Source organism: Eulemur rufifrons, chromosome 5 (genome assembly GCF_041146395.1).
Source record: "Eulemur rufifrons isolate Redbay chromosome 5, OSU_ERuf_1, whole genome shotgun sequence".
Classification (NCBI taxonomy): domain Eukaryota; kingdom Metazoa; phylum Chordata; class Mammalia; order Primates; family Lemuridae; genus Eulemur; species Eulemur rufifrons.
In genome coordinates this window covers 47,501,593-47,526,160 of record NC_090987.1, presented here as the reverse complement: position 1 = coordinate 47,526,160, position 24,568 = coordinate 47,501,593, and the positions used below count along the sequence as shown (strand labels likewise).

The following is a 24,568-nucleotide window of genomic DNA, read 5'->3' as shown; positions in this document are numbered from 1 at the left end:
CTGCAGCACAAGCCAGGATCTTGGAGGCTATCTTGACACCTGTTTTTTTTTTTTTCTTTCCAGGAGCAGTCTTTTATGAAGGGCTTTGCTTCTGCTTTTGGAATATTTCTCGAGTCTGTCCACTTCTTTTCATCTTTCTTTCACCACTTGAGTACAAGCTGCCAGCCCTCGTCTGTATGTCCGGGCTGATCTCCCCAGCCCTACTCTTAGTACTACCTAATCCAGGCTGCACAGTGCTGTCCTGTGCCCTCTCTTCCCTTGCACCCTGACAGTGCTGGCCTTATTTGAGATCCTGCCCAACGACCCTTATATCTGCTATCCTTTCTGCCTAGAATTCCCCTTCTCCCCCTCTCCAGCTCCTTCTTTTGCCTAATTACAGGTACATGTGTTGCTAAAGCTCCTGGCTTGTGCTACTTGTTAGGGAAGCTTTCCCTGATTCCCCAGAGTAGGCTGGGCCCTGTGTTCTGTGCTCTGATACCGCTATATTCTGTGAAAGTACTTAGTATAGTTTGCAATTATATTTTGGAATATTTGATTCCTCCCCATTAGATTTTAAAACTTGTGAGGGAGGAATCATGTCTGATTTTGCCCACCGTTGTGTCCACAGAGCCTAGAGCCTGGCACATTGGTAGGGCCTTCATAAGTATTTGCTAGATTAGAGACTAAACTAGAGAGAGCAGTTGATAAGGCTGAAACTTGGTTTGAGTCCTGCAGAGAAGCACTTTGTTTGCCGTGCTCAGCTGATTGGACATGGTCCCGTAGTTAATAAGGGGGCTTTGAAGCTTTCAGGCAGGAGAGTGATAGTCTCTCTTATGGCGAGATAACTCTGTATTGGGGTGGGGGAGAGGGTGTGGGTAGGGGAGAAACTGATAGATCAGTGTATTGCCAGGAGTTGATGAGATGGGCTTGCTCAGCACTCACAGTGTTGTGGTGACTGAGAGCAGGAGACAGATTCCAAAGAGATTTTGGAGGTGGAGTCCATAGGATTTGGAAAATGATTGCCTGCAGGGGCTGGAGGACGAGGGGTCACCGGATCTAGTGTAGATAACATTCACTGACTTAAGGAAGATGGGATCAGGTTTGAGGCCTCATGGTGGATTTTATCCATGTGGAGATTGAGGGCTTATGGAACATTCGAGGGGTCTGGATCAGTAGGAGGCAAGGGGTGTGAAGTGCAGGTTTGGATTTGGGGGTTGTCAGATGCGTAGGTGGTGTGAACTTGAACACAGGGGACCTCTGCAGGGGAGCACGTGGAGCAGAAGAGATGGCTGAGGATGGACCTTTTGGGTGGGGAGAGGAAGAAAGGGCAGCCAGAACCCAGATGGCGCTCTCAGGGTGCCGAAGGAGCCCCGTGGGCTGGGCAGCACGTGGGGTGGGCATGTGCACTGTTCTCTACACCCTCCAGGCCTGGGTGTGGCACTGTGTGTGTGTAGTCGCAGAACCCAGGGTGAATCTGTGTGATGCGGATTTTGAAGTGGAAACTTCTTTTTTCCAAATAAGCATCAAATTATATAAAGTGAGGTTTTAGAAGTTTATGACATTATTATTTTAATTTTGCCATATTTTCAACCATGGGTTGCCATTTTGTTTATACATTTAATTATATGTAGTTGTTTTCACGGTGCTTAGTATTTTAGGAGAATTATTGTTATTTTGCTCAGCTAGTTGTCATAATTAATTTTTTATAATAGCAAATCTGAATTCAATAATAAAAGACTTAATTTGACAAGGAAACTACATTTTATTGATGATTTTAAAACATAGGATGCTTGGGAATTGGAACCAGTTATTCAAATCAGTGCACATTTATGGCTGTGGGGGTAATTGGTCCATGAAATAAGACATTTATGCTACAACTAAACCTTGGGGGAAATCATGTTTTTCATCTTTAAAGTGGTTACCTGAGTTGTTAGATACGTTTCAACTCTAAAACTTTACGACTACGTTTAAAACTATTTTGGAGAGTTAACACCATAAGCTTTATATACAAAAATGATAGCATAGTGAAGGTTCTATGGTGCTGTCTACATGTGCTATTATAAATTAGTTCCCTGAACATCAGCTCAAGGAGAGGAAAATATTAGCTATGGATGCATTCCCTTAATTGTTTTATATTTTGTACAGTGAATCTTAGTTTAAGTTAGAGAATACAGTACCTACTATGTGATAACTATTGTCTTAAACTAATTTATGATTTATGGGTTCCTCTGTATTTTTCAGACAAATTAAATGTGATTATTTGGTCAATTTTCCCATTATTGAGCATTTAGAAACTTTTTGGTTGTGAGTTTGAACAGTTTACTAAGTATCGGTACTTATTATTCCTGATGTACAGTTCTTATTAGTTTCCTATTGCTACTATCAACACAAACTTAGTGACTCAAACAGTAGAAATTTATTATTTTACAATAATAAATTTACAAACTTATTTTACAGAAATGAATTCTGTAGGTTAGAAGTCTGCTGTGGATCTCACTGAGCAACAAAGTGTGAGCAGGGCTGCCTTCCTTCCGAAGGCTCCAGGGGACGGTCTGTTTCCCTCCCTCTTCCAGCTTCTAAAAGCCAGCTTCATTCCTTGGCTTATGGCCCCTTCCTCCATCTTCAGAGCCAGCACGGTTGCATCTCTCTGACTCTCCTGTCATGGCCTCAGCTTCCTCTGGCTACAGCTAGGAAAGCTTTGCCACATAAGGACTCCTGTGATTACATTGGGCCTGCAGAGATAATCCAAGATACTCTCCCCGTCTCAAGGACCTCAGCTTAACCACATCTGCAAAATTCCTTTCTCCATATAAGATAACGTATTCATAGTTTCTAAGGATAAGCATGTGGACATCTTTGGGAAGCCATTATTCTACCTACCGTAAGTTCGAAGCTGCAAACTTTGGGCTTCCTTACAGGAAATGGGAATTATTTTGTACCCGTTGCTAAGGGAACAGTGCCATCTTTGAGTTCCTGTCACACATAGTTTAGGATTTTTAGTCATGAGGTCTAATAGGTATTGCACCTTTTTGTTACATTTATATAACATCAGCCTGCCACAGTGGCTCACACCTGTCATCCCAGCACTTTGGGAGGGCGAGGTGGGAGGATTGCTTGAGGCCAGGAGTTCAAGACCAACCTGAACAAGAGCAAGAGCCCGTTTCTGCTAAAAATAGAAAAATTAGCTGGCCATGGGTAGTAAGCACCTCTATCCCTAGCTACTTGGGAGGCTAAGGCAGGAGAGTGGTATGAGTCCAGGACTTGGAGGTTGCAATGAGCTATGATGACGCCACTGCACTGTACTTGTGGTGGCAGAGCGAGACCCTGTCTCAGAAAAAACAAAACAAAACAAAACAAAACATTTATACAACATTGTAATTCAAGTCATGACTAAGGGGCTCTCATTCCAAAAGGGTTATAAAAAGCTCAGTGGAGAAGATGCCTGTGCAGACTAATAGAACTCTTCGCTGGCTGCTCTGAGTGCTGTTCTCCAGGGTTAATTTTACGAAATGGTTTTAGATGTTTTTACATTAAAATTTCCCTTTAAACAGTGCTAATTTATTTTTCAACTAATAAAAGTACTCTCTTTTGCCCCAAATGGTCTGCTAGTGAATCAAAATTCAGTGTTCCTTCAATGGATTTTAAATTTACATTTATTGAGAATGACTAGTGTTTTGAAAGGTTAGCAAGCTGTAAAGTTGAGATATGGTTTTCAAAGGAATTTATTTGAAACATTTTAGTGTCAAGAGAAAAAATAATCTTGAATAATATTTTAAGTATGTCCATTAATTGAAGCCCACTAGCAGATACCTTGAATAGAGAAAAGTCTACATTTTGATTGACAGAATTAATTACATTAATGAAAGTAGCAATAACAAGTAGAGCTATATTATATTTAATATATTACATTCGATGACTCTAGGATACAAGAAGAAAAAGGTCAAGGGAAATATGTAGTTAATCACTTTATGAGGTGAATATTGCCGTCTCATATAGAAGGTTATTAATTTGATGACTTATATGGCGGTGTTCATGGGAGAGTATTTTAATATTAACCTCCTGATTATATGAGTCTTTTTTATGGAATCTCAGTGATGAGAATTACTTTCATAAAACTGCCTCCCCCACATGCACCACATAGCAAAGAGGAAATCAGTTAATAGTGTGAAATCTGCACACAAATATGCTCTTTATTGAAGACTTCGCCATCACTTGAATATTCCAGTAAAAACTTTGAGATTCCTTAGTTCTTTATTCTCCTCTAGTGACAGAACGAGGCCTGCTCAGGAATTCTGATCAGCCCTGTTTTTAAAGTGACCCTTCATCTACTTGGCAGTTTTCTTTCCTATGTTCCACATTTTGCCCATCTGACTTGACCTTTCTTTCAGTTGGGGTATTGACTATTTCTTCTCTTTCTCCTCCTGCTCTTCTTCCCTCTCCTTTTGTCACTTCTGATTCTTCACTTGTTCTTTCCTTGGAATCTGATACATCAGACTGTCCTGGTTTTTATGTCTCAGTGCTTTTTGTTTTAACAGTTCTTTCCTCTCTACTTTCCATTTAAGTGTTGGGATTCCCCTGTGTTTCAACCGTAATTCTCTTCCCATTTTGTTTTTTCTCTGGGACTTCTGTTACCATCTTGATGCTGCCATGGTTATTTCTTCCTAGCTGCAGATTCACATCTCAGCTCTGCTTAAAGTGAACTCCACCTGGCTATCCCTCACCCATATCAGTTCACCACCCCGGACCAAGAATTTTTTCTGTGTTACTGGTGTCACTTTTAATGCTGCCACCATTTACCCATTTTCCTAAGTCAGAAATCAGCGTATTCTGTATGATCTTAAGCTTAATTACTATATGAGAAGGGAAAATTAACCAACGATATGGAAGAAGTTTTTTTTTTTTTTTTTAAAGTGAAAAAGGGAAAAAGCAATACATGTATCTCTATAGAAATACATTTGTAAACCTGGAGGAATGGGGTGATTTCATAGCAAACTAAAGATGATCAAAATGCACCCAAGAAAAAGTTGAACATTTCAAGAGACCAGAAGACACTGGTAGGTGTGGTCCAGCATGGCTCATAGCTGAACTGTTCTTCATCTTTAAAAGAACAGATAATCCCAGCAATAACCAAACCATAGAAAAACATGAAAGTTTCTTTGTGAAGCCAACAAATGAAAACTGATGAAGAAAGTATAAAAACCAAAACTCTACACTATAGATGCATATTGCATATTAATAGAAATATGAAATTCTAGATAAGTATTGACAAATATAATCCAGCAAATATTAGAAGAATGATATCCTATTACGAAGGAGGATATAATGTTCATTCATATGAAATTCAGTGATAAAACAGGATTCAATATTATAAAATCTGCCAACATAATTTATACAGCAACAAATTAAAAACAACTAGCCATGCAATGGTCTCTGGACACTGAAAAGGCTTTTGATAAAAATTAATTGCCATTCCTAGCAAAAAATGATATATAAAATATGATTAAATATAATAACTATTATTCACCAAAATGTAATAGCAAATATACTAAATAGCAAAACATTAAAATCTTTTCAGTTGAAATCAGGAAATAGGGAGACCCACTATCATCATTAATCTTTAGTGCTGTCTTGGAGTTTTTTAGTGAATGCAATAAGCAACAAAATTAAATGAGTGCTACAAACTTTGGGAAATAAAGATTATGCACACACACACATAGTCACAGATGATGTGATTTTATACCTAGAAAACCCAGGAGAATCTAACTATAAACTGTTAGAATTAATACAAGAATGTTGAAGTGGTGGGATATAGGGTAAATATAAAAACTCATTACCTTTTCTGTATTTCAGTCATCAGCACTTAGAAATTGAAAAGGGAAAAATATTCCATTCACAATAGCAACGAATAAAATATTTAGAATAAATTGAACAAGAAATGTGAAGGACCTTATATGAAGAAAACTAGAAAATCCTACTGCAGGATATAAATTAATATCTGAACAAATGTAAAGATATACCACAAAAATGTCAATTCTCCCCAAATTAATATTTAATTCAATTCTGAAATATAATCTCAACTGGTTATAATTTAACTTGGACAAAATGATTTTATACTTAAATCCCCAGTATTCTGGTATTATAATAATAGACCAACAATCTGTGGAACAGAATAGAGAAATCAGAAGGAGATATGTGATAATGTCGTATATGAGAAAGATGGTAAATCAGTTTAGGAGAACAAAGCATAGATTATTTACTTAACAGGTTATACTTGCCCGACTGGCCTTTATATAAAAATGAATTCCAAAGATATAAAAGACTTAAGTGTTTAAAAGAAAAAATAATGTTACAAGAATATTTTAGGAGACTAAAATAAACACTCTAGGGGTAAGGAAGAACTCAATCAAGTGTGGAAACCTGTCCTGTATCAATAGAATTGTAGACATATAAAAATCAGTTTTATTTAATCTGAAGATTTTGTTATTTCCCTCTTACTTTTGAAGGATGTTTTCATTGGATGTGGAGTTCTTATTTGACAGTTTTATGGCTTTCAGTGCTTTAAAAATGCAGTTTCATAGTTTTGTTGCCTTCCTTGTTTCTGATGAGAAGTCACCATATCTAACAATTACAAATCCCCTCCTCCTAATATTTCCTAACTCCTTTCTCTACTTTTTTGTTTTCCTTAATACTTATTGCTGTCTGACATACTATGTATTTTACCTATTTATCTTATTTATTATTGTCTTCACCCACTAGAGTTTATGGTAGATAAAGGCAGGGTTTTTTGTTGGTTTGTTTTGTGCTATATTATTAAATATTAAGCTCTTAGCACATAGTAAACATTCATTTAATATTTGTTGAATGAAAAATGAGAACTGGATGAATAGTATCCTCACAACAGCATTGATTCCTCTGTCCACTGTATGCTTACCTTTTAGCTCTTGTCTTCGCAATTGGATTTTCTGTCTTTTGTGATAGTTATCTGGTTCCTCCACTACGCTTAAAGCTCCTTAAGGGTAAGAACTGTTTTTCTTCTTTGAATCATCAGCACCTCACACGGGGTCTGTCTCATGGTTGTTGAACCAACAAACACCTGGCTAGAATGGTCTTTTCTTTGTCGTGTCATACATGACCAAATCATTGGTGACTTCTCCATTACTGCAATCTCATTGCTCTTTGAGTTTGTCCCCTGTGAAGGTACCATTTCCAGTACACGTGTCCACTTGCATACCTGTGAGCCTGTCCTCATCACAGACTGTTCTGCCAGCCTTTCTCCTGTTCACTTCCAGCCCTCCTTGTACCCGCACACATTTCTTGTTTTTCATAAGCGGTGGTCCTGGGGCTAATGTCCCTACTCGTCCTTGGTCCCCTCTCTTTCTCCAGCTTCAGATCCCAGCTTTCTCCTGCATGTTCGGTCAATCTTCCTACTTATCCTCATGTAAAGGCCACTTCTGTCTTTCTAGATAACTAAATTCAGTGGTCTTTGTTCAGTTCTCATGTTGTTTTACTGTTTTATCAAATTTGATAGTGACAGTTCTCTACTTCTTAAAAGTATTCCCTGCTGCATTCCCCCTGTTTCTCTCACTGCCCCCTCTCACTGTCCTTTACTGGCTATTTGTCCTCCACCCATGTCTTAAATGCTGTAGCTCTCCAGGCTTCTTGTCTTGGCCCCCTACCTTGTGCTCTGCACCTACACCCTGAGAATCTCCTCTGTTTTCATGCCCTGTACAATCAGGGACACTAAATCCAAGTCTCCAGAATGGGAAAAAATATTTGCATACTACACATCAGATGAAGGACTGATAAAAAGAATCTATTTAGAACTCAGGAAAATCAGCAAGAAAAAATCAAACAACCCTATCAAAAAGTGGGCAAATGACATGAATAGAAACTTCTCAAAAGAAGATATAAGAATGGCTAACAAACATATGAAAAAATGCTCAACATCCCTAATCATCAGAGAAATGCAAATCAAAACCACAATGAGATATCACTTAACCCCAGTGAGAATGGCCTTTATCAAAAAAACCCAAAACAACACATGTTGGCGTGGATGTGGAGAGACAGGAACACTCCTACACTGCTGGTGGGACTGCAAACTAGTGCAACCCCTGTGGAAAGCATTATGGAGGTATCTTAAACAGATTCAAGTAGACCTGCCATTTGATCCAGCAATCCCATTATTGGGCATATACCCAAAGGAAAAAAGGTCATTCTATAACAAAGACACATGTATCCGAATGTTTATAGCAGCACAATTCACAATTGCAAAGATGTGGAAACAACCCAAATGCCCATCAATACATGACTGGATTAGTAAACTGTGGTATATGTATACCATGGAATATTACTCAGCTATAAGAAATAACGAAGATACGACATCTCTATGGTTCTCCTGGAGAGAGTTGGAACACATTATATTAAGTGAAGTATCCCAAGAATGGAAAAACAAGCATCACATGTACTCACCAGAAAATTGGTTTCCCTGATCATCACCTAAATACACATCTGGGAACGACACCAATCAGATATCAGACTGAGGTGGGGGGGTGGGGGGAGGTGATGAGTGTATGCCTACATAATGAGTGCATTGCGCACCGTTTGGGAAATGGTCATGCTTGAAGGTGTTGACTCGGGGAGGGGGGGGTGGGGAGGGGATGGATATATACCTACATGATGGGTGCAACGCGCACTGTCTGGGGAACAGACACGCCTGGAGCTTTGACTTGGGGGGACAGGTGGTACATGGGCAATGTATGTAACCTGAAATTCTGTATCCCCCATAATAAGATGAAATAAAAAAAAAAAAACTATCATCAACGATATCTTAAAACAACAACAACAACAACAACAACAAAACAACCACAAAAACAGCAATAGGCAGGGCAGAGGAGAAACAAGTCCAAAACTTATCATGGTATTTCTTTGCTTAAAAAACATTCAATTGCTCTATGGTACATATAAGCTAAAGACTGAAATTCTCAACATAGAGTTTTAATCCGACTCTTTTATTTGCAAGGAAGAGAGATCACTCAAGCTTGCTCAAGTAATGGGCTATACTGTAAAAATACACGTCAGGGGAGGCTGGAGATTCATGGAGATTCAAGAACAGGCACTGAGGTCAAGGTCAAGAGAGTTCTGATCCTGTCCTGTCTGTAGGGCCCCATCTGCAGCAGGAGTCTGGCCCCCTCACTCCAGGGCAGTGGTTCTCAAACGTTACTGTGTCAGAGTCACCTGGACAGCTTGTGAAAACAGATTGCTGGGACCCCCCTCCAGAGTTTCCTGATTCTGATTCCAGTTTTCACTGATGCTCCCAAATTTGCATTTCTAACAACTTTCCAGGTAATACCTGTGCTGCTGGTCTGAGTACCTCACTTTGAGAACCTTATCCTTTAAAAAGGCACATCATTTGGGAAACCTTTGATGATCTCGGTCAGATTAGTTCTTCCTCTGTAGATTTCTTCATGTTATATTGGAATAATGGCTCTCAAACTCCAGCATGCTTGAGGATCACTTGGAGGGTTTGTTAAAATAGATTGCTGGTCCCTCTCAGAGTTTCTGATTCATTAAGTCTGGGGTGTGGCTCCAGAATTTGCATTTCTAACAAGTTCCCAGGGGATGACCACATTTTGGAAACCACTGTATTCCAATAACTTGCTTATACACCTCTTTCCCTGCTGACCTCAGATTTCCCTGTTAGTCCCTTGCATTGTTGTCACCTTGTCACAACACTCTGAGCGCAGTACCCTGCCACACGCATTGTGGAATAAACTGCTGAGTGGCCTGGTCTTAAATTCTGAGTCCCCTTCCTGACCACACCCTCCTGACCCCCAGTTCTTCTCTCTCCTTTAATTCTGTGGAATCCTTTTTTGTAAGAAAAATCATATTTTGTATTTTAGCTTTTCCATTCTTTCTTGTTCTTTGTCAGTTGTCTTCAGACTTCATTTGCCTCCTGGGCCAGTTAGAGCCCCTGGAGCATTTTATCTCATGTTCTCATGGCCTAGAGCCTCTCATCCTCTTGGCCGTCTCTTCAGCCCCAGCTGTCTGCAGATGGAGCCATCTGCTCCCACTTCCAGACTGCCAGCGGCGACTGGAGGGAGTCCTGCGGTGCCAGTTGCCTCTTCCGCAGAACCACCGCCCATGGGAGTGGGGCTCTCAGGACAGCTCTGTACTCCTTATATCCAATCCTAGCTGAACTTCTGTAACTCCTTTCTCGTGCTCCCGAAGGTACCATTATCATCCTTCCTCTTAGCAGACATGCTCCTGCCTACGTCACCAAGGAGATGAAGGATATTAGGTAGGATGCCCTTCCGTCTTCTTCCCTGGCACTCTAACACTCCTCTTTTTAAAATTTCATTCGCTCAGGGTCCTTCCCCTACCTATGTTCGTAAAACATTCTGCTTGTTCTGCCTCTCTCCTCCATTGATTTCCCTTGTCTTCTGAGAGCCTCATTTCTCTCTGTTGCTTCATTTTCCTTAGCTGAAGAACTGAAATGCCCTGTCTCCCTATATTCTTAACAACAACAATCAAGAAAGACTTCCTTTCCCTTGCTCTGTTCTTCCCCCTCAAGGCTCATGTCACCTGCCTCCCTCCATCGGCAGCCCTCGCCAGCATGGTCCACACTTGCTGCTTTCCTGATACTTCCTTCCTGGCTGGACCTCTGCAGTCTGACTTCCGAGCTCATCCCTGCACTGAAATCTGCCCCCTTCAGCCCCAGTGCCCTCTGGCCACCAAATTCAGCAGCAGTTTTCCTGACCTGACCGCCTGGAGCATTTGGTGGTACGGATCTCCCAGCCCTGGTCTCTGTCCCCTGGGAGCTTCCTCTCTGCCCTGCCCCCCACCTTCCTCCAGCGAGGACACCCGCCTTCTGGCCTAGGCTCTTTTTTCTCACTATTATCTCCGATGTTTCTGCTTTTTAAAAAAATTTGGATTGCCTTTTTTGGATATATATTTATTATAGATTTTATGTGTATTTATTATAGATTATTTCAGATACCCAAAATTCAGCATCTCTGAAAATAGTGCCTATTTTCCTGCAGCATCCTGTGTTGGCGCCTCCATGTGCTAATCTCCTCCTGGCACCCAGGACTGCTCCTCGGGATGCTCCCTGAGGCAGTTGTGGGCCACAGCCTGGCGATTGGATTTTCGTGTTTTCTCTCAATTTTCTTCCCACCTTTCTTTCTTTTTTCTTATTGTAAATTGACAATTTGTAACTGTATAAATTTGTGGGGTACAAAGTGATGTTATAATTTATGAATGCAATGTGGAATAATTAAATAAAGCTGGTTAACGTATCCATCACTTCAAATAACCATTCTTCATGGAGAGAACATTTGAAATTTACTCTCTTAACAGTTTTGAAATACATAATACTCTATTAACCATATTCACCATGTTGTGCAATAGAACTCAAAAAAAAATGCCTCCTGTCTGAGATGTTACACCCTTTGACCATCGTCTCCCGTTCCCCTCACCCCCCGGCCTCTGTAACCACAGAGAACTTCACGCCAAGTGCAATCAGTCAGACACAGAAGGACAAACACCGCGTGTCCCCACCTTTCCTTAGGGCCCACCCGGGCTGTCTCTTGCATGGACTGTGGTGTTATCATTCCCAGTCTGGCATCTTTTCCACCCTTACCTAGCGCTGGTTCATAAAGTAAGTTCTGATGAATCCCTTGACCACTCAGAAGTCTAATGTTTCTCTAAACCACAAGAATGAAGCCCAGACTCCTTCAGCTGACTTTTAAGAACTTTCATGATCTTATTTTTGCCTCCTCTCAATCCAGCAGTCCTGCCTTCTGTTGTGTTGACCCGCAACAGGATTTGTGCTTAGCGCGCACCAGACTCTGCGGTATTTGCAGTAGCTCTTTCCTTTCCAGCCACTCTCGCTTTGCTCAGGCCGCAGGCTGCTTCTCCCCGGATTGCCTGCTAAATTCTACTTGTCTCAAAGAGCAATACCCTCTGGGAAGCTTTTTCTGTTGAGAATTAATCCTCCTTCATTTTGTTCCCAGACACATTGTTTGAGTTTCTTAACTAGTGCATATTAGCACTTGTGTCTGTTTATTTATCAAAACACTGAGTCCCACCAAATGTCAGGTTGTGGGCTATAGTTATCTGTCTACACATGTGTTCCCCCCTGGAGTAAATGCCACGTGACGATGAGATGCAGAGGAGAGTCAAGTTCTCCGGGCATCTCACAGCTCTCAGTACCTGCTTTGCCTGGGGACAGCAGCAATACATGGTTTTAAATTTAGTTGTACTGAAATGAAAAGCAACCTGACTGTGGGAATGAAAAATGTTGTGGGTAGAGTATGGAAAAGTCCTTGCTATGGTGACACAAAAGAGTTATTAAAATGTGAGCTTGGAAAGTGCAGTGCTACTCAGGGAGCTGTTGTTTCAGGGGGGTATTAGTGCACTCATAAGTTGTTAACAGTAGGAAAATTGTATCATTGCCAGTTGGTACCACAAAAGAAGGCATTATTTATAATAGCTTGTTATAAAATAGGTTGATTGCTACTGATAATTGTTTCCACATATTCTAAGATGTTTCCTGATGAAGCTGGAGCCATGTGCAGCATAGTTTTTGAAATGAAGTTGAAATGACGGTGTGACAGGTGTGTTTATGGCTAACGGAATTGGAAAGGGACTGCTCTGAGATGTGTCTTAAGATTAACATGGTTCTGACTTAGGAATGATCATTCGTCCATTCTTAACCCCCTTGGCATTTTTAATTTTAGTTCAGAAAATTACTAATAAATATTCTGCAGTTTACTAGAACTGGATATTCTTGTTGCCAAAGTGAGAGATTCTTCTCTCATTGATTTTTCAATCTATGCTTTCTGAGATGGGGCCGATGGGAGGCTGAGTGGTCAGCGGTTGGAGCAACAAGAATAGCTCCTCTTGTAGGGTTTCTAATATGGGGGCTCCTAATAGGATATCTCTGTAAGTAAAACTGAGGTCATCATAAAAAGAAATTTAAGGTTTGAAAAAAATCACAGGGCTAAATAGTATTTGGGGCTTCTTTTCATATTTAAATAGAATGTTATGCCTTTTATGTTATGGATTTTTATAAGAGAAGAGTTGAGAACAATAATGTTAGTGCACACACGTGCAATTGAAATATAAATAATTGAAATACAAAATAAAAGTTTTATTAATTTAAGTAAACTTAATTATTCAGAACTCCGGATGTGAAATGACAAAGTAGGACACAATTGTGGTTTACATAATCTAAAAAAATCCCTCAAGGTTAAGGTGTACCTGGTCTGGGATGTACACACTCAGCGTGCGAGCCCATTACCAGTGTGATATTGCTGCCCGGGCCTATCAGGCGTTGTGAGCGATTGGTAAAAGGAATGTGTCTGAGAGCTAAAGCTGCGTGTCTCAGTGTTCTGCATTCCGCAGGGCCACGGCCTGGCTCAGGGAGGCATGCTGTTTGTTCGTAAAGTAAGACCATCCGAACATGCCATTAAGAGAATTAGTCACTTTACCAGCCTTTGATCCATCCAAGCATTGAACTGCCTTTCCTTGGCTTGTGTTCTGCTTAGCTTCTTTATTTTGCTAAACCATTAGATTTGTTTTTCTCAGCAATTAACCCTCATGCCCCACTGCCCAGTCCAGAGTTGAATTCTCTCTCTGAAAACTGCCCTTCTTTGACCATTATTTATTTAGGTGACTCCCACTGTGAGTGGTCTGCTGGCAGCGCTGGCGGCCCCATGTGGTTCTTCTCTCCCACCCCCTTTGTTGATAGGTCCGTGAGCCTGTACCTGGGCTTGCAGGCAAGAAAGGTAATTCTGCTCAGTGGAGACAGTGGTTCGTGGTCACTGGTGGGCGTGCTGCCGAAGTGTGACGTGCACAGCCACTTCAACTCCAGGTAGTCTTTAACAGCATAACGAGAAGCTAAGCACTTAGAGCAATTTATTATCATCTCATAATATTGCTTTGCTCAGTGAGGTTGGCTTCTGCCGTGTTATTTCTTAACATTTTACTTAGACTGTCTTACGTTTTTTTTCGGTGTTCTTTGCTTTGAATTTTTTGCTTTTGCTCTTGCCAATCTGATGAATAAGCCAATAAACCTCAAGGTGTGTGTAGAAGAACAAAGCAAAATTTAGTGGATGGTAAAGTGTAAATATGTCATCTCAGCAGGCAAAGGTTGTCACTTTTTGTGGAAGAAGTTGCTGTGGTTTTTGCTGATCTGCAAATTTGGCTGAGGCCAAGTAAACCAAACACTTGAGACTTGCAGATGAAGCTGAAGGAGTCGTCTTTGCTTTTAGAAGAAAGGAAACACACACACACACACACACACACACACCACCTAATACTGCCAGAGAAAAAAAGAGATGGCTTTTCTTATTCCGTTGCAAGAGAAGGTGTTGCATGGATAGAAATCCATCCATCCTTTTGTAGAGAATGGCTCCACTGTGGTGCCCTGGCATCCTTGCACATATCCAAATAGGCCAGGTAGGCAAGGCTTGACTGCAGGTCCTGTGTGTCTTGACAAATGCCCTGTGATCCTTATTTTCATTTGCCCTCTGGGGAGGCCATCCTGAGACCCAGGTCTCATTGTCTCTGGGTTCTGATGAGACTGGAGGCCTTTTCCCTCAACCCTCCTTGGGGTACAGCTGCACACCATGAAGCTGCATTGCCACAGCATGAAACGGGCTCCTGAGCAGAGCATCTGACCATCTGTGTGGCAGTATGTGGCCCCTGTCATTTCAGTGCCACTGTGTGCAAGGGACATGGGGAACTGGCCCCTTTAGTTGTCCAAGTAAGTAAAAACTAAATATAAAAAAGGGCTTCGTTACCAGCCAAATCCGTCAGCCTTTGGCTTGCGTTGCTTGACAGATCTCATCATCTCAACACACAGTCTTGATTTTTTTTTGTTTTCTTATGATTTTTATTCATATGTAAACATAAATTGTGCTCTGTGCTTAATTAATATTTACAAAGTAGTATGTGTTCATAACCACAATTTATTTGACTTCTATTGTTGGATATTTAGATTTTTTTTCTAACTTTTCATTGTTGTGAAAGCTGCATTTATTCCTTTTGCATTTTTTAGAAGAAAATATTAAAGTTGGGATGAATAGGTCAATGAATATTTACATCTTATTTTTTGGCTATAAATATGTATTGTCAACATGACTTTCAAAAGTTTTAATCAAATTTTCAAAGCCACCGTCAATGAGTAAGCTTATTAATTTCCCTGCAAACTTAATTTTACGGTGCTGATAAACTTAAAAGTTACTAATTTAATAGGCATTTCTGCTACATCTTTATTGTGTGCGCTAAAGTGAGGCAGTATTGTATAATGTGAATGCCTGGGCTAGGAATTGTGTCTAAATCCAAACTTTTCCAGCTATGTGAACTGTATAACTCTGTAATATTCATCTTTTTAGAGCTATAGGAGTTATTAATTTAATATTCAGTGTTGTAAAGAATAAATGGAAATGTACACATTCATACATATATGCTCACACACACATATGTATGTCCATGTACACACACAAACACACACACACACCCCAACCACCTAATTCAGTACCTGGCATATAATAGTTGTATATTAAGTGACAGATAATATACAATCAAATATATTTTGTATATTATATAATATTTGGCAGCAGAGTAATAATTGGAATATTTTGAGTATAGTGAAAAGAAATGGAATTTAGGATCACAAAGTTGTACATATATATGATATTCTATATAAAATAAATACCATGTCTGTAGTATGTCTGAGAAAACTGCATAAAAAATGAAGTAATTTCAGTTCGTGAAGCAGTACTGTCTCATTATTGGTTCCTTCTTTCTAGGAAACCAAGAAAGGAGTTGGTCATAATAGAAATCTTTGAATTCATTTCTAAGGCAAAAAGTGCTATTCTGCATGCCTTTCTTTCCTTTAATTCATTAAACAAATATTTATAGCCAAGCATGATTATAGTTCCAGAGATACAATGATAAACAAGCCAAGAAGGTCCCTTCTCTCTAGAAGCTTACATTCTAATTCAAAATAAGCAAACTGGTTAATTTCAGCCAAAATAATGGAAAACCTGGTGAGAGACAGAGGGGTAGGAGGATCTCTTTAGAACACAGTGACTCGGGAGGGCTTGTCCACAGGATGTGAGGCAGGTGAATGTGGAATCCCTCATCTCACTTGCGGGTACCATATTGCTGAATGATCCTCTTGCTTCAACAAAATATTTAATTCATTGAAAGTTTTTATTGTCTGGTATTATGTATTCTTTTTCTGATAAATTTTAAGATTCTTTGCATACATATGTAATCATAAAAGGTAGTTTTAGGTAATTTACTTTTGGTGACATTGATATAATATATGACAATTGGAAATATGATTAAATTGAGAAATTACGTGCAATTTTTTAAAGAACACAGCTGTTCTAGAAAATGAGATAGATGTCTGTATTTGCTTTAGAGCCAACACTGCTGTAATGTTTTTTGTAAAGCACATAACTGTAATGCAGCAAAATGCTTTTGTGAAAATTGGGAAGTTGAATAATCTTCCCAGAACATCTTCAGATGGCTTTCTCTGTTTAACAGAATAAAACATCTCATGTTGAGGTAGAAATGGTGCAAACCTTTCAGCGCTCTAGTGGGCCCATACACTGTAAGCTCCTTAATGGAAATCACACTATGATATCTCAATATTTTCAAACAAAACAAGAAAATCTATCAATAACAATTAATAGTCTTATTTGATGATTAAAATGCTTTTAAAAATTCTCATACTTTAATAAGTATATTTCTTAATAATAATAAGTTAGTGTTGTGACTGATAGTGAATGTTAATGTCCATGCTTCTTGTAAGTCTATTTTTTAGCTGTAAGGTGTTGCAATGCTTTTCTTTGTTACCTGAGTTTAAATTATTCCCTTTTGTTGTCAAGGATATATATGGATCTCAAAGGAAAAATAATGTATATTATTTATTTTTCTTCTACTAGACTAGAGTTGTATTGTTGACACATTAACAGAGGCTCAGAAAATATTTTTTAAATGATTAAAAGTCTACATGAAGTATTCCTGCACAACTTGATGGATTTTGGATAACTTGTTTGTTATTCCATCAGGTTGCCTCATTGTCTCAAGAGGTTTTGAATGTTTGACTGAGAGGGGTAACTTACCACCTATCATCACCAATGCTGATGCAGTTCTGACCTTTTACCATCTGTACTTTCTTCTGGATCATTTTGCAGCAAGATAATTGTTAAAATTAATACTCAGCACTTTGTGACCAGTATTCTCCAAGGATATGTGTGTGTAGTAATACTTGTAGAGAATTTTAAAATGTGGAAAGTAATAAGGAAAGAATATTTATATCAATCCTACCATCCATATATAGCCACTGTTAATATTTTGCTGTTTCTTTCCAATTGCTTTACTACATGAGTGTGTTTGTATGTGTGGACACACATGTATGCATACTGCCTGCCACATAAAAGGTGCTTTATAAATATGTGAATAAATGAATGTTTTAATATACATAATAATTTGTATATATACTTATGTTCTTATTTTATTTTTGTTTATTTTTTTATTTTTTTTATTATTTTTTTTGAGACAGAGTCTCACTCTGTTGCCCAGGCTAGAGTGCTGTGGCATCAGCCTAGCTCACAGCAACCTCAAACTCCTGAGCGATCCTCCTGCGTCAGCCTCCTGAGTAGCTGGGACTACAGGCATGCACCACCATGTCCTGCTAATTTTTTCTATATATTTTTAGTTGTCCAGCTAATTTTCTTTCTATTGTTAGTAGAGACGGGGTCTCGCTCTTGTTCAGGCTGGTCTTGAACTCCTGAGCTCGAGCGATCCACCCACCTTGGCCTTCCAGAGTGCTTATTTTATTTTTAATTGGCAACTAATAATTGTATATATTTATGGGTTACATGTGATGTTTTGATATATGTTTACATTGTGGAATGTTTAGATCAAGGTGAACCTATCCATCACCTCACATGTTAATACTTATCCTCTTTTGTAGTGAGAACATTTAAAATCTGTTCTTTAAGCCATTGTGAAATATACATTATTATTAACTACATTCACCATGCAGTGCAGTAGATCTCTAAAACACATTCCTCCAGTCTAACTGAACCTTTGTACCCTTTGAGATGGCATCTCCCCCTCGCCCATTCTTTACTCCCCTACCCTCTGGTGACTACCTCTCTATGCTCTATTTCTTAGATTCCACATATGTGAGATCATGCATATTTATCTTTCTGTGCCTGGCTTATTTCACTTAGCATAAGAAAGGACACAAAACAGTGTATATTTAGTATATATAAAACATACATATATATAAAAATAGCATGTATAAAACATATATATATGGTCTAAATATATACTGTTTTGTGTGCAGTAGTTTTTTACTTAGGCTAAAGATAATTCTCAAGATATTCTTTTAAATGTATAAAAAAATGAAAAAATACAGTTTTTAACAACCTGAGAATCATATATGTATATTTGTACCATAGTTTATTTAACCTTTCTTCCATATTAATACTACTTTGAATTTTTGCTGTTATGTTGTGATGTGTTACATTTTTGCCATCAACTTTTATTAGTGCTTGACTACTTCAGTATGTAATCCTAGGGGAGGATTTACTGGGGAATAGAATGTAAACTTGAAACAATTTTTAATCCTTTGTGCCAGATTTTTATTATTTAAAACTGATATTTTTATTGAATTCAAAAGGTATAGGACTTAATTAAATTAAAAAGTTTCTGCATATCAAAGTAAATAATCAACAGAGAAAACAGACAACCTACAAGATGGGAGAAAATACTCTCAAACTATACATCCAATAAGAGGCTAATATCCAGAATCTATAAGGAACTCAAACAAATCAGCAAGAAAAAAACAAACAACCCCATTAAAAAGTGGGTAAAAGATATGAACAGAAGCTGTTCAAAAAAGATAAACAAATGGCCAAGAAACATGAAAAAATGCTCAATGTCACTAATTATTAGGGAAATGTAAATTAAAATTATGAGGTAACACCCCTGTTAGAATGGCTTTTATTAAAAAGTCCAAAAATAATAGACGTTGGTGTGACTGTAGAGAGAAAGGAACTCTTATACACTGTTGGTAGGACTGCAAATTAGTGTTATACAACCTCTATAGAAAGCAGTATGGAGATTTCTCAAAGAACTAAAAGTAGACCTACCATTCGATCCAGCAATCCCACTACTGGGTATCTAGCTAAAGGAAAATAAGTCATTTTATCAAAAAGACATCTGTACTCGAATCTTTATTGCAGCACAATTCACAATTGCAAAGATGTAGGATCAAGAGAGGTGCCCATCAATTCGTGAGTGGACTAACAAAATGTGGCATATATATACCATGGAGTACTACTCAGCCATAAAAAGAAATGAATTATATCTTTTGCAGCAATTTGGATGGAACTGGACACCGTTATTCTAACTGAAGTGTCTCAAGAAGGAAAACCGAACACTATTTGGTTTGAAATTATTAAATTTTGTTTGAAATTATATAAATTATTATTCTCTAATAATTTGGAACTAATTGATGGGCACATACGGGCACAGAAAGAAGTAAAAATAGTTGGAAATCAATAGGGAGGAAGAGATAAAAACCTACCTAACAGGTACAATGAACACTGTTCAGGTGATGGGCACACTTACAGCCCTGACTAAAGCATTATACAAGCCATCCATGTAACAAAAACATTTGTACCCCCTTAATATTTTGAAATAAAAAAGAATGCAAAGGTTAATTATTCATCTAGAAAATTTGGAAACAGAAAAACAAAGCACAAAGAAAATTGGGAAGAAAGATGACTTCATTTAAGGTTTTGATTTACATAATTTTAGTCTTTTTAATCCATTACATATTTATCAAAAGGATTAATTTCTTTCCTAAACTGCTTTTTTCCCTCCATTTAGTAGTATATCATGAACATAGTCCTTCTCTGCCATTAGACAGTCTTCTACAATGTAATTTTACTGCCTATTATTAAAATGACATGTCTGTACAATGCACTTAATTAATTTCCCCTTGGTAGACCTTTAGTTTGTTTTCAGTGTTTCATTATTATTCAGAGTTCTAGGAAAAAAAATCTCTTGTGTTTTGCCCCTTGGGCATATCTACTGTGATTGCATTAAGACAAATTCCTAGAAAGAGAATTGCTGGTTCAAATTGTAGGAATAATTTTTAAGGTTTTTGACAAATATTGCTGCATTGCCTTTTGACAGGTCCTACCGATTGACATGTACACCAAAAAGAGGTATGAAAGGGAAAGGAGATTATAAAAAAATTTTCTGGTTATTCATCTTAAAATTAACCAAATTACCTTCCAGGAAACCTGTTCCCGTTCACCCTCTTTGAGAGGAGCAAGAGGGCACCTATTTTCAGTGTTCATAAGGCATCTTCTTGAGGGTGAGATGTAGCCATGAGCCTGTTCCAAAGCAGGAAAAGCTGATTATGGAGTGATTACATGATTTTACTAACTGTGCACAGAAAGTAGGAAAGAAGGCTCTTATTACTTGCCGGGTCTTCTGCTTACCAGTTTAATTAATGTGCCTGCTTCTTGAGTTTATCTTCAATTGAATTTTATTATTTTTCTGTCACTAGTTGTTTCAAGAAAAGTCATTGTGTTTTCTCTTCCCATCCCTCCAGCAGCTGCCCAGGAGGCGTCGTGGTCTTGGGAGCGGTACTTGAAGGAGCAGAAGGCTGTCGCTGCACCCGTTGAGTTGTTTTCTAAGGTCAGCCATTGAACACCTTATATTTTTGCAAGGAATCAACACTTAAGAGATTTAATTAAAATTAAATTATTTGCCTACATAGCTCACCAACTTATTTGAATTTATAGGCTCTGCTGAAATGGCTCAACCAAGGTAATCGGAATACTGTGTTCCAGAGTGTGGGCTGGAGCCCCGCACGGCTACCTGGCAGCTCTGTGACCTTAGGAAAGTCATTAAACCTCAGTTTCCTTATCTGTAACGTAGGAAAAGTACCCTCCCTGTCTCCTTGGGTTGTTGGAGAACCAAATCAGCTGTACCCGTACAGGACATAGGATGCAATGTGCACATAATAAACACTCAATAAGTGTTAGACTTTATTTTTTCTTGTCTGATATAACTTGCATATGTCCACCAGTGGACCAGGTTAGAGGGATGTGTTTGGATGTGTTGCATGGAAGTGGCGGGTCAAGCCGACGTTAGAGGAGACAGGAAAACCTCTTGAGTCGAGGCGTACCTGACTAGAAGGATGTACAGAGCAGCCAGTGTAGACTCGGATGACTAAGCAACCACTAGTACTAGGTGCTTATGGCTACAGGGGACAATCTTACCCAAGGTACTAACTCAAACCCTTTCTGTTCTTCTGGTTTGAGTTTTCAGTGTTTCAGGGGAAATTTATATGAAAAATTACGTCTGACTTGGATCATTTTGCATTTTAACCTGCAGCGAGAAGCTAAAACATTTTATTTGGTTTACTTTTCATGACATCTGTTGAGTTACATCTAGCGTGTGTTACTGTGAAAGGGCTGGCATTTGTAATTCTGGGCATGGCAATGGAACACAGGAGAAGAGGCATAGCAAAGAGGAAAAGAAAGGGAAGCCAAGTCCCAACACCTCATGCTCAAGAGGATCCTTTTGTTGTCTAGGTCGTTTGCTTCACTAACAGTATGAGAGGCATGTCATGGAAAATGGAAACGTCTGGAGCAGTGGCTCTCAACCCAGTCTTCACATCAGATGCTTTTGTGCAGCTTTGGAAAGCACAGACGTGGGTCTTCCTGAGACTTGCTAAATCAGAGCAGGGGGCAGGATCTGGAAACGTGTAGCTTGAGAACCTTCTCAGGGCATTCTTGGTGCAGGTTCCAGGCCCACTACCGTAGAAGGTTTAAGAACTATGCAGTTGGTGCCTAAGAGTCAGGTTCCTGCTGCCCCATGTTGCTGTCACCTGACAAGACTTAGGGTGTTTGCTCCATTTAAAGCATGTAGGGTAATGAAGGTGAGGGACCTTCCTCCTTTTCCCCCTTTCCTTTCTTGTGTCCTCACGATGCCTGCTGTGCTGAGCATGCTCAGATGATCCGTCCATGTGGAATGACTTCTGGGAAACCTCTTACTTTGGAGTCTAGACGGTCTTTAAAGGGGGTTGCTTGGACCAGGGCTGTCCAGTGTCACTCACGGTTGTCTGTCCCTCTCCACCCGTGCCCATCCCGTACCCTTGCTGCAGGGTCACTGCAGGCCAGGAGGGTGGAGTGGGGGCTGCCTAAGGCCCATCAGGTACCGCAACACCCAAAGGGAGATGTGGCCTGGTCAGGATGCAGCCAAAGCACATAGGTGAGGTTTGCTGTGTCTTGAGAATCAGACCTGTGCTGTGTCCTCAGATCAGGGTCTTCGGGCAAAGGTCCTCTCTTATCTCCACTAGGATTAAATCAGATGTTTGGATGTCCTTCATCTCAGCCTGTCAGTGTATTAACATTATTCTCAGAGTTCCTCCTTTAAGATCCTTTAAAGTCCATCAGCCAGTGCAAGAACACTTACAGAACTGAGAATTTCTCCCTCGGGTTCTCCCTTGTGACCTGGTATGAACTACAGAAATAACCAGAGACAAATGTGGGACCTGTATTCCTGAATGGATCCAGCTGGCGGTGCTAGGAACTGCCTGATCACAGGCCGTGGGTCATGGAGCTTCCCCCCTTGGCTTTGCAGAGCTACGACAGAAGAGCTGGAAGGCACTGAGTGTTGTGGCCCGTGAAGCTGGGGTGGGCGCCCTCGTGAGGGTGGAGAGTCTGAGAGACTCCACTGAGTGGGGTTGGGCGGAGAGCAGGGGGTGCTCTCTTGGATGATTTCTCGGCTGAGAACACAACTTTAAAATAGGACTTTCTCAAGCTTTTGAACTTTAATATTTGTCACCTCTGAAGGCGACAGCAAAGCGTTAGTGTATGAGAAAACGGACATATTTGACGTGTTAAGCTGCTCTTGTTTTAAAGGCTCTGTGTGCGCAAAGGGCCAGGTAAGACTCGATGAAACGCGGAGGAGTGTACAACGTGGTGTCTTAGAATGTTGCCTTCCAGATGGGATATAAGATTTGCCCATAATAGCACGATAACGATATGAGGTGGAATGTACAAGTGAAGAATTTATTAGGCGTGAGATGAGACTCCATCTGACCTTGAATGAGAATTAAGTTCACCAATTATCATGTCTGATTTGTCCCAATGACTGAAGAAGATGCTTGTGTTTAACACACAGTGTTACTATAAGTCAAGATTTGTATTTTAAAAGATGAAATAACATGGTTTGTAACTGAAAATATGTTTTATAATATAATCAAAAAGGCAGATTGTTGATGTCAGCCATCCAAGAAAGAGCATCAGAATGAACTCAGTTTTGTATTGACATTGTGCTCTTGACTATGAATGGTTAATGTTCATTTCATTGTGTAAATATCATAATAATGTTGTTCAGGTCAGTCAGCTGAGATAGAACTCTTCAGCTTTTGACACTGAAGTGTTGAAAATAAAACTTAAAATAGTTTGCATAGCTTGAATGGAAAACTATTCCAAAGACATTAAAGTATTGCTTTACTTTTAATATATAGTTTTTATCCTAATATTCACATTTTAGAAGATGTACCAAAGACAGCCAGCCAGCCAGACACACACACACACACTCACACACTCACACATGCACAATCAGTTCCATCATGCAAATCAGATACATGTTTTACCAAGAAAATGTGTATTTTTTTAAGGAGACTATGCCTATTTCATTTGCACACAAGGTTTGTGCATATCTATAGGCCTCTTTTAAACTTCTTTCTGTACAAGACAAAGTGAAGTGTTTTATATTTTATAATTTATTTTTTCAGCTGGGGTAATAGGTATACAAGGATATAAACACCTTCTGTTGACATAGTAAATTCAAAAACATTTTCTCCTCATTACTGGAGAAGTGTGCCTGTCCTGATTTGATTTAAAATTTAAGCTATTTTTGTTTGTTTGTTTGTTTTGAGGCTGGTATGAAAAGCTTTTCTCTCGTACTCCCCCGCCAGTCGTCTCCCCGTCACACGCACTTCTCTGCAGTGTTCTTTTCACGCTGTTTCTTGTCAGTAGACTCCACACATGTCTGCTTGGAACTGAAGCCCCCATAGTCTAGGCCCAGCTGCAGATGGGCATGACACGGAGCTGCCAGGCTGGTCCCCACGCTGGCTCCTGCTTTGCTGCTCAGTTTTTATCCAAGTCTGAAGGCCTTTGTGTCTCTCCCTGCGCTCTAAACCTCCTAGGTCCATGTTCCCCCTTGAGGTCTTCTGTTTGCATGAAGCTGTCCCAGCCTGCTCGCTCTGGCCTGTTGACCTGTACTTACTGGGCAGCTGCCACCTGCCTACCTCACAGTGGCGGGAGTGAGGGCTGGGGGCAGGACAGCAGCAGAGGGACCAATGCCAGCTCCTGTGTTACCTGGCCAGAGCAGCACCTGGATCTCCACCTGCTCGAGCCGTAGTGCTCTGCTTGTGAGCTGCGCCTGCAGCACTGGCTGGCCTCTGACCCAAGGGAGTGCAGCCTGCCCTAGTTTTCTAGACTGTCCTGTCTGGTGACAGTGAACC

The 24,568-nt window shown here is 39.7% G+C and overlaps 1 protein-coding gene across 2 annotated transcripts in view; it reads left to right on the top strand.

Annotated features, from left to right (window-relative positions):
* L3MBTL4 (L3MBTL histone methyl-lysine binding protein 4) overlaps positions 1–24,568 on the top strand; it is a 339,453-nt gene that overhangs the window by 29,780 nt on the left and 285,105 nt on the right. For both annotated transcript variants that reach the window (XM_069468253.1, XM_069468254.1), the window contains exon 4: positions 20,636–20,721. In XM_069468253.1, the coding sequence (XP_069324354.1) occupies positions 20,636–20,721 (86 nt within the window). The remainder of the gene's footprint in view (positions 1–20,635; positions 20,722–24,568) is intronic.